Here is a 14,512-nt window from a genome sequence, read left to right as displayed (position 1 = left end):
GCGTATCGGTGTATCAATGTGTGAGCATTTGTGAGTGCGAATGGGTGAATGTGACTCTAGTGTAAAGAGCTTTGAGTGGTCAAAATGATTGGAAAAAGCGCTATATAAGTTCAGTCCATTACCATTCAGGTATGACGCAGCAGAGGCACATCTAAAAGTTGTAGGGCAGTGGCCCTTCAGGACTGGAGTTTGACAGTTTTACACATGTGACTTAAGTGGACAGAAAAAACAATGGTCCAAGCATCAGAGCGTAGAAGAATTGCTGCAAAAGAGAAATAACCAGTAAGACACAGCACTCAGCTTATATATAATGTAAATCCATTCTGTGCACAGGATTCAGATTTGATTGTTTTTAAATAATTTGACGCATTGTGATTTTACCCTGGAAAAGAGAAGCATAAACAGTTCAGCATTAAAGAGGGGTAAAAGTACATTTCGGACCTTTAACTATATATCTACACCATGGTAACATATTCAATTTTCATAAGCAGGAAATACTAAAACGATTTCTGCATGAGAGATTCGTGAGAGCTTGTAGAAAGGAGGAAGACGGAAACATTTTCTTTTGAACCCCTCCTTTGGCATGGCAAACATTTCTCTCCCTTCTGAATGAAGAATGACATAATGTTGTCAAACATTGACTATGCTGGTACTGGTAGGCATTGATCCTCAAACTGAAACTATGATGTTTTAAGGTGGTTTGGATGATGACCTGAAAAATGAAAAACAAAACAAACAAAAAAACTACTTGACAGAGCACAACTATGCAAATACAATATAATTCAGCTGTACAAAGGTATGCATAGAAACTAACCCTTAACAAGGCAAATCATTTTCTTTGTTTTTCATTTCAGCTCTTTGTCTCTTTCTCAGCACTTGAGTTGTGACACACCAGTAAAGGGACTTACGAGATTATAATAAAGATATTGAAAGAATATTCAAAGTCATTGAGTCTATGTATTGATTCTAAAGTGTTTTTGTTGCACAATAAGAAATAAATAAAACTGAAACACTCATGGTCTGTAAATTGTTCACACCTGTTATTATTTATTTTCATTAATATATTAGTTATTCTTTATTTCCAAGGTGTAACCTACTTGACCTACCTGTCAAAGCTTTTCTCCTCCTGCATCATAGTTTCTCTTTCTGTAAGATACAACTCACAGAACTCAACTCATAAACTGATTCTGCCATTAGACTTTTTGGATTTCATATATTTCATTTCTTCATCTACTTTGTGTGACAACCTTCAAAATTACGTTTGCAGGTTTTTGCATTTCATTCTGTTATATAACTTCCAGGCAGGAAACAGTCTAAGTTCAGACTCATAGTAATTCATTTCTTAAAAATTACAACAATCATTACTGGTGCAGAAATCTGATTGGCTCACAAGTATATTGAATTTTAGCAATTTTGACAAAGCAACTGAAAAACATCAATATTAGTTGATTAGTTTATGTTGGCAATCAATAATAGATTTTGATTAAACCTGACATAACCCTAAGAGCAGGGTTTTTTTTATAGTTGTGATAATGTCTTGTGATGTAACAAGACCTACTTTAAAACCAATACCTGATTTTAATCTGGTTTATGATATCTAATGACAACATTGTTTGCTTTTTGTAATTTCTTTGACCAAAGTTGGCAACCTGCCTGCTACGTGTCTGCAGGCACCAGGGGGGAGGGGTTAGGGTTAGGACTGAAGGGCTCATGAATCATGCAGGTAAAAGATTATAAGGATGAGAGAGAAAATCAGAGAGCATAACTGGACCTACGATGGAGGAGGACAACAAGAGAAGAGAGCTCAAGTAAGTAATGCATTATTAAAAGTTGATTTGAGTTTTAGCAAGATAAAACATTAAGAGTCTTCAATAAGTATTTATTAAATTCCACTGTGAAAAAGGAAGAAAACTGACCTCAATAACCTCCATGTTAATAATAATTTAAATCCCAGGTTAAAGGTTTATCTAAACTTGCAAGAGCAGAAATGTTAATCCATAAAGAACAGTTTGATCCTAAATAATTCCTTCTTTTAACCATCCTCCTCCCCCAAACTGTGGATTTTTGTGCTAGAAGGCCTTGGGACACCTGTCGGGAGGTCCCTATCATTGAAGACGAGCACACACCCTGGAAGCTGCTTAAGCTTGTAAATATCATCTCTTTGTTTGCAGTAGCTACCATTATCTTTGGACTGGCAACATGCAGTAAGGTAAACTATTTCTACATGACTTTTTATGTTAAACAGATGAAACAAATACTTTTAAAAACCTGAAAGTAGAAAAGACCATGTAAAAGCCTGTAATATGTTTGAGGCCATTTCTATAGAACATAATACATTCATTGATCCCACTTCAACCTAAGAATACAAGTGAAATAAAATATATTTAGTAAAATTTTACATTACATTTTTTACTGTTTAACTTGGTTTTGAAGAGAAATTCTCAACATTTGCGGTACCAGTGGTTTTACATGATTTGTTTAATTTTCCAGGCTTCTTTCCTTCTCCTCATCATTTTATCCCATGAAAATACAAAGACAATCCAAGCTGAGCAGAAACCTGTCACACTACTGTGCATTGGCTGCTCTGTCATTGCACCTCATGTTCTTCTGCTGCTCAAAAGCTTCTGGAAAGCATGTTACAAATCATCAAAGTTGCCAAGAAAAGCATCTGCAGCCCTGGTAAGACAAGTGGATTTGATCTCCAGCTGATGCCAAAAACAAATGTTTTGTTTTTGTTATTTAGTTGAATTCATTTGTCCATTCTTTTCTCTACAGGTTTTGTTCTTCGAGTTCCTTGTTTCTGTGGGGTTAGCAGTGCTTACCATTGTAGCAATGCCACACCTGGACATTGTGACCAATGTGACCATCCTAAACAGTGTAGCTGTCCTCTCTGGATTCCTGCAAGCAGTCACTCAGTGCACAGTCAAAAAGATGAACATCTTCCTGCTGCCTTCCATCATGGCCTCTGTGGTTATGGTTGTTGGTTACTGTTTGTTCGTGGTCCTGTACATTTTGAAAGACTCTGCCGATGTGAAGACAGCCATCTGGGTGGGTCTTGCTGTTGGTGGGTCAATCTTGGTATCTTTCAACTGGTGGGAGAATTACTTCAGGGTGATCTGTGTGAAGAGAAAATCCAACGTCCTCAAAAATCTGTTTGAAGACTTGAGCAAGTGTCAGAACATGCTGCACATCATGTCCAGCGTACTGAGGATTGTGGTCACTGCCTGTGTGCTTGGTGCCTATGTTCCTCTGGCCAAGCTGGACTGGGACATTGTGACCTCCATTCCAAGCAGGGAAACAAGGATAGTAGCCATCATCATCGGGGTCCAGCTGATCTCCTCTGCACTCTGCCATTGGTTTGCTTTGGCAGCCTGTAAGATGCATGCTGTCCGCCGATGCTTCATCCTGCCTTTGTACCTGGCTTCACTGGCTGTGATACCGCTGTTTATTGCTCCTGTCATTATTGATTACAAAATCTACAAATCAAACATCAACTTCACAAGTTACTGCGCTGAAGCTGTGAATATAAGAAATCAAAGTCTGAGTGGTGACCTGTTCCCACATCTGGTTTTGGATGTTGCCCAAACTCTCTGCTCCCTGGACATGTTCATGACATCTGATTTTGGCCTATTGACAGGTAAGAGTTTCTTGCTTATTTACTCCAAGTAAATTGTTGAATGAATTTTTTTATGTATTTGATTTAGTCCAGGTCTCAGTTAAGTCGAAAGTCAGTACACTGGTCCACGATACATAAAATCTGCATTGAGCCAGAATATATATTTTTCCAGAGTCAAATTCCTTTTTCACATCTATCAGCCACTCTGCTTTGTGTTGTATTAAATTTAGTCTTGGTATTTAGTGCTATACTTGGTTTATACTGGTTTCTCAGATTTCCAGAGGTTGTCTTGTTCTCCTATCAGGTGCAGGAGTATTATGGTGGATTGGTTTTGTGTTGGCCACCATCCATATTTGGCACCTAAACACCTGCCGCATCCAGAAGACTCAAGACCTGTTTGTGAGGGTCTACGAGGGAGCCCTCATTGAGCAATCCTTACTACTCAACACACGCTTCCACATTCAGCGTAAAAACCAAAGGAAACGGTGAGTTTTGTGTTTTTGTTTGTGATGCAACTTTTGTTTCTTTGAATTGTCTTCTAAGCATTAGTTTTAGGTTTTTGCAAATGGTACACAGTTCTTGTGAAATTGAAGCTACTTGGACAGAAGATAGTTTTAAACATGTAAATGTATCAAATTTTAGAGAAGACACCACCCCTGCCATGGTTTATCTCTGTGCAACCATGTGGCATGAGACCTATGAGGAGATGATGAACATCACGATCTCAGTTTTTAGGTGAGTTACATTGACATGTTTTTGACCTTGCTTTTCAGTCTTCTAGATATGTCTCTCTTTCAACACCAATGAATCAAATAACTATATCATTATGACTCTAGAACTTGTTTGTATGCTGAGGAGGTAACTCAGCTTTTTGATTCAGATTTGTCAGAATACAGCTAAAATCCACAAGAGGAGTTACAGATCCTTATCGGACTAATCAAGCAACATTATGGGAAGTAATTTCAGGATCTCTCTATCAGTGATCAATTTCTCCTAGCTTTGCCTGAGGTTTATATATATGTGAACACTAGGGGTCAGACTAAGAGTGAGTCAAAATTGCGATAAGGAAAGATCGTTGATGTCATGTGAGCTGATTTCCAGCGTTTGTCTTTTTAAATCTATAGGATATATTAATTAATTTCAAGTAAACTATGCTTATTAATTAGTAATTTGTTCTACCAGAAGGATATGCTCTTAATATCCTCCTTCTTACTTTTATAATAATGGACTTTTTTACTTGTTCTCTTCATGTGTTTCATCACTAAAGACTGGACCAATACAGACCAAAGAGTTTGACGCAGTCGCAGTTTGATGATTTCACCTTTGAAGCCCATATCTACTTTGATGATGCCTTCACAAATGTGACAGGAAGTCAGCACCGTCATCTGAACACATATGCAAAAGAACTTGTGAAAATTATTGCAGATGTTTATGGGTAAGGACCAAGTTGAAAGATGATATGATGTTGCATTTCTCTGGTGTCAAAACTGGATTTATGACCAGAGACACATTTTCAATATGAATTATTTCAATTTTGATGTAATTCATTCTTTGTCACCAGAATTTTCAAGAACCTTGATAAAACATTCTTTGATGTACAACAGCAAATTCCTGATCAGGCAATCATAAAGACACCTTATGGAGCTCGTCTTGTTGTTGAAATGCCTCATGGGAATAACATTGTAGTTCACTTCAAAGACAAAGAGAAAATTCGGATCAAGAAGAGATGGTCTCAGGTAGAGAATATCTCACTGATGACATCAGTGTCTCAGCAGGAAACACTTGCTTTGCTAACCGATCTTTAGTAATTTACAGGTGATGTATCTTTATTATCTCCTGGGTTGGAAACTGATGACCAAGTATTACAGATACTGGCAGGAAGGACAAGATGAAAAGCATCTTAGGAGAGAGATCCAGGTGAGATAATGCATTTGTTCTGAATATTTTTGACTTTCTCAAACTTTAATGCATACATTAATACAAACCATCACACAACGAGTTGAGAAACTGTACATTTGCTTCTTTCAGAAAGAGAAGCACAACACGTATCTCTTGGCTTTGGATGGGGACACAGACTTCCAACCAGCGGCTGTGATGCTGCTTATCGATCGTTTGAAAATGTATCCCCGTGTTGGTGCAGCATGTGGCAGAATTCACCCCACTGGATCAGGTTGGCACAAATGAAAATGTAGAATTTTTCATCTGTGGCACACAGAGCCACAGGGAAAGAATTGAACACCTCTGCATTTGTCCTGCAGGTCCTGCTGTTTGGTTCCAGAAGTTTGAGTACGCTATCAGTCACTGGCTGCAGAAGACAGCTGAGCATGTCTTTGGCTGTGTACTGTGCAGCCCTGGTTGCTTCAGTCTGTTCAGAGCAGAGGCGCTAATGGATGATAACGTGATGAAGAAATATTCAACCAAATCCACAGAGCCCAGTCACTACATCCAGTATGACCAAGGTAATAGGAGCTGTATGAAAATCAATTTTCAATCTTCTGAAGTTAATAATTAAACCTTGGTTTAGATAAACCTCCATTACATAATGATAACATTCACCAAAGTATGTACATTCTCCCTGATAGTTCTGGATTTGTGTTAGATGCCTTTCATTGGTTGTCTTACATTAGTTTTCTTTTAATTGCAGGTGAGGACCGCTGGCTGTGCACTCTGCTGCTGAAACAAGGCTGGAGAGTGGAATACAATGCAGCATCTGATGCCTACACCAACGCACCAGAAAGCTTCAAGGAGCTTTATAACCAGGTGAACTCAATAAGGGAAAAAAGCATTTTTACCAAAATTGTAACAGCAAAATAATGAAGCCTGATCACCCGAAGTGCTACCACCACCCTCATAATATACATTAATCATCTCTCTAAGTAGTTTTTTTTGTGATTGATGCCATCTGAATATATATATATTTTTTTATTCAGATTGTTGCAGGCTCACTTCTGCCTTGAAAATGACTTTGTCTTCTAGTGTTGGGGAGTATTTGTGAGAGGAGTGACGGATCTCCAGAAGGTCTGAGTTCTGGTTCTTGTTGTTATTTTTTAGCGGAAACGATGGGGGCCTTCCACAATGGCAAACGTTGTGGATCTGCTGGGCTCAACCAACATTGTCTCCAAACGGAACTTATCCATGTCCAAACTGTTCATGTTCTACCAGCTGTTCGGCATGATCTCTGCCATTCTTGCTCCATCCACCATCTGCCTCATGGTTGCAGGTCAGCATCTGTCTGTGTGTCTTTGAATGTAAAAATGACAAAAATAAATGCAAATCAGATGTTCAAAGGTGAGAGCAGTTACACAAAAATGTTCCAGCCTGTGTTTTCCTCCAGGTAGTTTGTCCTTCATCTTGGAAATACCTTCTCCTGTGGCTCTGATCATAGCTGTGATACCTCCTGCCGTTTACTTGGGTCTTTGCTTTAAACTCAAAGCAGACACTCAGATCACTATTGCAGGGATTCTTAGTGTTGCATATGCATTCCTCATGGTGGTGGTGGCAATATCCATTATTGGTAAATATAAATTACATTTCTAACTAATGTATTGAAATCATGTTGCTATTTTTTTAATATGTGTTATCTTTTGCACCAGCCTCAATAATTAAGGAGAAGACCATTCTGACACCCAGCAGCATTTTCACCGTGGCCATGTCAATCATTTACATTGTGACCGCACTGATGCATCCCCAGGAACTTCCTTTAGTGTTTTATGGCTTACTCTACATCATCTGCATCCCAAGTGCCTACCTCCTGCTCACCATCTACTCCATGGTCAACATGAACAGTGTCTCATGGGGAACCAGAGAATCAAAACCGACTCCAGGGGCTGCAGTGACAGCAGTCTCCGCCGTCCAAGCAAAAACAAAAAAAGGTAGGACAGAAAAAGGTAGTGCTACATAATGCTGTTTTTTCCCAGCAAATCTAAAAGTTTTACCCTGGCAGCTACGGACATCTTCCAGCGACTCTGTTCAAGGATGAAATGTTGTAAAAAATCACATCCGATATCAGAAGACACCCAGCCTCTGATGACTGCCCTGCCTCAGGAGAATTTGGTGCCTGAACCTCAAACCCAAGACCCTGCTGCTAACGACGTCTCCGAAAAGGAACAAATGTAGGTTCTAAACACAGGTTGAAATAACTACAAAGTTTCAATCATATAAATAGATATTACCACTTTTTTCTGAATTTGTTTTAGGCAAGTGAAGACTGGTTTTGACTGTCTGGCAAAATGTGAGTTCAGAGGAATTTATGTATTTTATCCCAGAACTTGGCAAGTTTTGAAATATTCTTTTGTGTTCTGTTCTTCAGGTTGGATAAATGAACTGGAAAGTTTGTCCAATGACATACAGCTGCAGGAACAGTTTCTGGACAAGGTGCAAATGTGTTTTTTGTTTTGTTTGTTTGTTTGTTTGTTTTTTATCTTAAATGGAGCTGTCACTATTTAAAGACCTGATTTTACGATTCAAAAAGTGGTTTACAAATATCTTAAACTAGATTGTGCTGCTGCCCACTTAACAATTGCACATTTAGAGTTTCTGTATTTTTGCTCCTTCTCCAAAATATGAAATTGGCCCCCAACACCTTCTTCAAATAAAATTAATTTGGTGTCAGTTGTTTGTGCTGATTTGTGCAGCAAAAATCTTTCTTTGTGTCGTTAACAGAGGTCATGAAAGGTCAACCAGCCACTTCTCCCACCCCAACATTTACAAAATTAAACACATTTTATGCATATTTACTATAGAAAACCTGTTAGCTGATCTGGAGAGAAGACAGCTCATGAGGTGACCCAGGACTCTGGATGACCAAGAGAGATTGTGCAAAGAAAGATGGTCAAAGGTTATTTCCTCCTTATGAACATTTTTTTAAATGGTACAGAAGTCTGTTGTGGTTTCAACACAACATCAGTGAGAGTGTCAAAAAAGTGTGGCAGCAGGATTTCCCCCCCCCCTTGAATACATTTGTTAAAATGACAAACATTTATTTATAAATGCTCTTTGACTTCCTCTCATTTTCCTTATCTATTGTTTTATTTTGGTTACTTTTGTGATCATTTCAGGATGAGGAAAACTTCTGGAATGAGCTCATCAAGAAATACCTCGAACCTGTGAAAAATGACAAGGAAAAGCAAGAAAAGACGAAAAATGACTTACAAGAGCTGAGAAGCAAGGTAAACTGGAATAACTGAAATGATGAAATGATGCAGTAAACTTCACTTTCTTTGGATTTCTGTCCCAACATAGGTCAACTTTTCCTTCTTCTTCTTGAATGCCCTGTGGCTGATGGCAACGTTCGTCTTCCAGGGCGTTGACGTCTTCTCCCTCAAGATCAATATTATCGACTTCTACCAGCAGGAAACCGGGGTGACGATCCAAATCGAACCCATGAGCCTCATGTTCATTCTGGGATTTGGTATTTCAGTTTTGCTTCAGTTTGTTGGCATGCTGCACCACACGTGAACCCTCATTTCAAATGCCATCTTCTCCACAATGTTTTTAATGCTTGTGGTTGAAAATGTGACACCATTGTTTTTATTGTTTTAGAATCTCCACCCTCATTCATTACATAGCGTTTCTGCAAACAGAGCCCAAACAACAGAAATGTGCAGATAATGAGGTACCGACTGTTTCTGTTGATGCTATGTATTCTTACTTACTGTTTTTATTTCTTACATGGACTATCACCAGTTTTAACACCACAACTGGTATCTATTTAATGGTATTAACACTTTCACTATTAATGATTAGTAGTTGCTTGTGTTGAGAGTTACTGTAAAAAAAATGCTGCAAAGATTAATAAAGGTTTGGACATGAATCTGAACTCACATATTGTACCATTATTAAAATCATATTGTTCTGGCTGCATTTTTATCAAGTAACAACTTATTACTCTTTCTGCAGGTGGACTCTATTGCAGATTCAAATGATGAGTCGGCCTACAATACAGACCTAAGCTACGTGTCCCAGGAAAACCTGTCATCACAAGACTGGGAGTCCGAGTTCTACAAATCAAACCTGGACATTCAAGAGGACTTTGTTTGAACCAACACAATTTATTGAACCAAAAAACTTCAGAGACTTTTTAAGCTTTCACTATGTGGTAAATGTTTACAAATATAATTAATGCATTTACTTAACTTGAATAAATTCTGCTACATGTGGTTTTTATTTGACGTCTCATGAGAAAAACAAAAAGATCTCAGTTTCTGCCCATTGAAGAAAGTCTATGATACATCCACCTCCCTGCAGTGGCAAAAGCATTGATGCACATTGTCGGGTTTCTTTGAAACGGAAAACAAAGATAAGTCAATAAGTCATCACAGTTCCTAGTTATTGGAATGTCATGGTGAGATTTATGTGCATGAATCTGCTGGACAAGGTAGTTTTTTTTTCAGTGACACATAAATTCCTTCTTGCACGTAAAAGAAGGAAAATAAAATTTCTCATGAGTAAACTGAAGCCAACTGCTGTGATTTTATCTGCCTTGTCTGTGGCTGCATGAACATGCACATGACTGTATTCCAAGAAATATATGCGTCTTGAGAAGGTTTGGAATAAAATCACTGAAAGAATGTAAATTCAACGCAGTACGATTTCAACACCTCTTCTGTCAACTGTTCCATTGTCTTGTGCTGGCACAGTTTGTGTAAGCCAACACATTCTTCATGAGAATCAATTGCTTTGTATTTCAGAGCAGAAGGCAGATTTCACAACAGTTCCTTAGTGTTTGTTATGGACCTCTACCTCAGGTTTTTGGGAACTACTGTGCTACAACTTTTAGGTGCATTCCTTCTCCAACATGAACAAAAAACTAATAACTGAATGACCTCATCAGGAGTCGTTCATCTCTGCCGAGGCCTGGAAGCAAAACATTCATCATCCAAGTTAATTTAAGACAGAATCTGACAGCCCTACAGCAATAAGAGCCTCCTTGTTTTCAGCTGCAGTTGGCCAATCAGTGACAATGCCAAAATAAAAAATATAGTTGGGATGAAGGCATGGATGACCTTTTCAAATTCACCAAAAAATTTACTTAACCTTTGCAATGATTTTTATCTGGAAAAAAAAGGCTATGTGGACAGCATTTTTTTAAAATCATGTTTACAGTAAAATTGGCAGAAATAGACAATTCAAGTCACTTTTTTTTGTATTTACAAAATAATGTAGTTATTTGTCTGAACAAATTACAGAAACTAACAAAACAATGCTTTAAGTTACACATTCTACTGTTTCACAAACTATCAGTATTCTGCTGCAGCATAACATGATCAGAAGTCATTCTGCATGGTGACACAAACAGCAGTTGCATCATTTCAACATTTCAAGGCTCACCGAATGAAACCAAATCTTATAAAAACACTTAAGAAAAAAAAGCAGTTCACTTTCCTTAGAACTTCCTTTTATCTGCTCCTCTTGACCTTTGTCAGAACATACTGAATCATAAATAGTACTGGACTTCCATGAAAACTTTCACTTCCCTCTGCTTTTTCATTCTTTCATCAACAGACTTTCTCCCATCATTGTAAATCACAAGCACAAAAAAAGCAACTTGAAGTATATGTTTTGGTGAACAGTAAGATGCTGAGCAGAGTATTTAGTTGAATTGAATATGTTGTACAACTCCATCTCACAAGGATTTGGAATGTATGCAATATTTTCAGGAAGCCTAAGCCTAGCGACCAATGAGAATCACTTTGACTTGTGTTTTTTCTCCAAACAAAGTTTTATTTTGATGCACTGCTTTTTCAGTCATCTGATTGGTTCACCTGTTCTTCAGTATCAGTATCAGTCAGAGCTTTCTTACAAATTCCTGTTAGACTCCATCTCAGTTCGGGCTTAAAATCCAGTCCCATGAAGAAGTACAGCAGCGGGTTCACGCAGCTGTTAAAGTAGGCAAAGCCATTGGCCAAAGGATGCCAGATTTTCAGCACTGCATTCTTTTTATCCACCATCTTCACAAGGAGCAGACAGTGGTAAGGACCCCAGCACAAGAAGAACGCAATGACCAGCAATGCCAGGATACGCAGGGGGCGTGTCTTTCCTACAAGGCGAGTGCGTCGGATGCCGATGGCAGCCATGATGTAGCAGATAAGGATGACCATGAAGGGGAAAACGAAGCCACACAGGAACCTGTTTAAATACAGAGCATGTCTGAGGCTGCTGCCTCCCCCCTCCGACTCCTTCACCTCAAAAGAACATTTGCTCATGTTGTTCTCTCCCATGTTGACTTGACGGTAGAACAAGTAGGGACTACTGAAGAGGATGGCTGTGAACCAGACACAAACTGCCACCACTCTCGCAGCATACAGGGTACGCCGTTGCTTTGTGAAGAAAGGCCTCCACACACCGACCATCCTGTCCAAACTGATCACAGCCAACAAGAAGACAGAGCAAAACATGTTGGCGTATTTAAAGAAGCCGTGAAACCTGCAGAAATATTCTCCAAAGGGCCAGTGGTCGAAGAAGAGCTTCTTGATCAGGGAGAAAACTCGTGTGACGCAGAAGATGAGGTCGGCTATTGCCAGATTCACCAGCCACACGTTGGTAACCTTCTGCTGCATTTTAAAACCAGAAAGAGAAATAAAATGGAGAGAACAGAAGAGAAAAAAAAATATTAAAAGTGAACCAGTATACCCATTAGGCACCATTTTGTGAAAAAAAAAAAAAAAAAAAATCTCTGTATTTGTCTTGTCATACAATCCAAAAAGAGACAAAGAGAAAACTAACAAAACTTTTTAGTAGTGTTTATTTATCAATTAGATATATCTCAGTTCATCACTCATGTTCAATAAATGATATCCCACAATCTGTTTTCTGCACATTTGACCCAGTCAGCCCTGAAATACATTAAGGAACATGATGAAAATGACAAACCTAAATGCATGTTGATGTATTTTACCTTGAGCTTGAATCCTGCAACCCAGATCACCACAGAGTTCCCTGTGAGCCCAAACACAACGGTCAGTGTAAGGAGGACGGTGTTGATGTTTTCCATGATGGCTTCAGCATCCACATTGTTGTGATTATCTTTACTGCTGGGAGGCAGTGAGGTGCTGGCAAACATTATGCTGCTGGGAAACAGAGAACACAACATATTCAAACATTTTATCACTGTGTATGAAAAGAGAATATATATAATTTGGAGTCTTTGTCTTAAAAGCATTTAAAAGTTTTCCTTGAGGTGCACAAGCCACTTTCCATCCATTAGTTTTAAGGTAGGGTCAATCACAGGGCAACACAGAGACACACAGGACACAATGTGTTATTATGCAAAAAATTCAAAGCTGTATGTCAGAAAGCAAGTACTACACAACATTTATGGACAGGTAGCTGTTCACATGTCAAAACTGCATAACCCACATACTGTGTCCATGTTGGGTTCCAGTTAAAATGAATCACTGCAGTTTTTTATGTCTTTCCTACTGTTGACTTTTCCAGGAAACTCGGGGGGAGTTCCAGAGGCGCAAATAGTCAGTCAGTCTGTTATGTCTGACAAGAAACGTGAAAAAGACCTTATGCAGGTCCAAAAGTTATAAAATAGGCTTCCAGATTGTGACTAGAATAACATACTGAAAAAGGAGTAACATTTTTGTTCTTGTTTTTACCTGCCTGGGACGGTGAGCTCCACACACACAGCCTCACTCACTCCTGGTCTTAGAAATATGAAACCTTGTAGTAAGATACTACATCAACACTGTTTACATGCCATATAATTAAATGTTTCATTACTTGTATTTTAATGTCGTTTACATTGTTCAACCATCAAGTCGCATTTTATACAATTCCCCCAAATGAAATGCACACAGAAAAACAAGCATTAAAAAACAGCTTGTAAAAGGTATAAAAACCAACAAAGATCGATATCTATTTTTACGTGCGTAGATCAAACTTTTTTATGTAAATGCTGATCTTTTGATCTTAAAACTGTGAAACAGATATATATATATAGTACATACACATGTATATGGAGACTGTACTTTGAAAGCATAGATTTCTAGACAATTCCATTATCACGCTTCATCTGCCCCAACAAAAAGCAAAAACTAGTTTAAGTTTAGAATGAAGTTAACCATACCTGTGAACCTCTCTTGTAGTAGAATCTCTTGTTTTAAGCCAAAGTAATGCACCTGTGAAATGAACTGCAGCTGAATCTTCTGCTGGTGACTCTGAATCACTCTGGGTGAGTTTTCCTCTCAGTGACGTGGAATTTTAAAGAAATCTGTCTTGTGGTGACTTGCCTGAAGAAAGGTCCCACTGGTTGTTAGGTGCTATTGGCCAACATGCGGGTTAATGATGCCGTAAAGTCATTTTTCCAAAGTCTGGGGAAAGATTCAAGTAATTATAAGATTCATTCAAGTCTTTTGCACCAAGTTTCTAATGTCTAAAATAAGCATTTTCTCATTAACTGGAAGCGTCCAAATATAATGCACTGCAGTAAGTTAGTAAGTCAAACTCTCAAACTTTTTCTCCATTTGTCAATTTTTGCAAAAATAATATGAAAAGTATATTTAATTCAAAGTGCAAAAACAGCTACTTTTATTATTTTGAAAATAGATAAAATTAATTACTAATGTTAACTGGGTCAACTGTGGCTCAATGACTCCTTCAATTAGAAGAATGTAGAGTTCAATTTCAGTTTCCTGCTGTGACAGGACTCTCTCATGTGCCTTAGGGGAAGAGCCTTGATTCTATGTTACCAACCGAAGTGCACTTCAGTGTGTGTTTTTGAAAGCAAACAGGCGAATGTAGCTCTAGTCTGAACTGCTTTCAGTTTTATGCCTTTTGTTTGTACATAAGGAATTCGGCAAACAATGTGACAACTGGAAAAAGGAAAATGGCAGCCGTATCCCCAGTCAGAGGTCACAGTTGGAGTTGTTGGATGCATTTTATCTGCAGTAA

The 14,512-nt window shown here is 38.4% G+C and overlaps 3 protein-coding genes across 4 annotated transcripts; 2 read left to right on the top strand and 1 right to left on the bottom strand.

The window, feature by feature from the left end:
- The first annotated feature begins 1,739 nt into the window (after positions 1-1,739).
- Positions 1,740-5,055, top strand: LOC106945022 (uncharacterized). The gene is made up of 5 exons (XM_015028417.1): positions 1,740-1,808; positions 2,776-3,637; positions 3,921-4,101; positions 4,259-4,351; positions 4,884-5,055. Exons 1-5 carry the CDS (start codon positions 1,740-1,742, stop codon positions 5,053-5,055), a joined length of 1,377 nt encoding a protein of 458 aa, XP_014883903.1.
- Positions 5,056-5,467: 412 nt separating this feature from the next.
- On the top strand, positions 5,468-7,556 carry LOC106945021 (chitin synthase 1-like). Its single transcript, XM_015028416.1, has 7 exons — positions 5,468-5,533; positions 5,645-5,786; positions 5,875-6,075; positions 6,261-6,376; positions 6,668-6,836; positions 6,951-7,130; positions 7,210-7,556. Exons 1-7 carry the CDS (start codon positions 5,468-5,470, stop codon positions 7,515-7,517), a joined length of 1,182 nt encoding a protein of 393 aa, XP_014883902.1. The 3' UTR covers positions 7,518-7,556.
- A 1,984-nt stretch (positions 7,557-9,540) lies between these two features.
- LOC106945041 (C3a anaphylatoxin chemotactic receptor-like) lies at positions 9,541-13,778 on the bottom strand. 2 transcript variants are annotated; one of them, XM_015028448.1, is made up of 3 exons: positions 13,689-13,778; positions 12,513-12,684; positions 9,541-12,168 (listed from the first exon to the last, which is right to left on the bottom strand). In XM_015028448.1, exons 2-3 carry the CDS (start codon positions 12,675-12,677, stop codon positions 11,359-11,361), a joined length of 975 nt encoding a protein of 324 aa, XP_014883934.1. In that variant the 5' UTR covers positions 12,678-12,684; positions 13,689-13,778; the 3' UTR covers positions 9,541-11,358. The 2 variants fall into 2 exon arrangements, with proteins under 2 accessions (XP_014883934.1, XP_014883935.1); XM_015028449.1 differs by having other exon boundaries at positions 12,513-12,681.
- Between the last annotated feature and the right edge of the window lie 734 nt (positions 13,779-14,512).

This window comes from Poecilia latipinna, unplaced genomic scaffold (genome assembly GCF_001443285.1).
Source record: "Poecilia latipinna isolate Pla-1442-1.1 unplaced genomic scaffold, P_latipinna-1.0 Scaffold124, whole genome shotgun sequence".
Classification (NCBI taxonomy): Eukaryota; Metazoa; Chordata; class Actinopteri; order Cyprinodontiformes; family Poeciliidae; genus Poecilia; species Poecilia latipinna.
Note: the sequence above shows the minus strand (reverse complement) of the source record. Positions and strands in the feature narration are given on the sequence as shown.

Excerpts from the sequence above, each read along its gene's own strand:
- LOC106945022 (XM_015028417.1), top strand. The coding sequence starts at position 1,740 with ATGAGAGAGAAAATCAGAGAGCATAACTGGACCTACGATGGAGGAGGA. Across the intron at positions 4,102-4,258 it reads CGTAAAAACCAAAGGAAACG|AGAAGACACCACCCCTGCCA; the intron begins GTGAGTTTTGTG and ends ATCAAATTTTAG. Across the intron at positions 4,352-4,883 it reads ATCACGATCTCAGTTTTTAG|ACTGGACCAATACAGACCAA; the intron begins GTGAGTTACATT and ends TCATCACTAAAG.
- LOC106945021 (XM_015028416.1), top strand. The coding sequence starts at position 5,468 with ATGACCAAGTATTACAGATACTGGCAGGAAGGACAAGATGAAAAGCAT. Across the intron at positions 5,534-5,644 it reads ATCTTAGGAGAGAGATCCAG|AAAGAGAAGCACAACACGTA; the intron begins GTGAGATAATGC and ends TGCTTCTTTCAG. Across the intron at positions 6,377-6,667 it reads TCAAGGAGCTTTATAACCAG|CGGAAACGATGGGGGCCTTC; the intron begins GTGAACTCAATA and ends GTTATTTTTTAG.
- LOC106945041 (XM_015028448.1), bottom strand. The coding sequence starts at position 12,677 with ATGTTTGCCAGCACCTCACTGCCTCCCAGCAGTAAAGATAATCACAAC. Across the intron at positions 12,169-12,512 it reads TTGCAGGATTCAAGCTCAAG|CAGAAGGTTACCAACGTGTG; the intron begins GTAAAATACATC and ends TTTAAAATGCAG.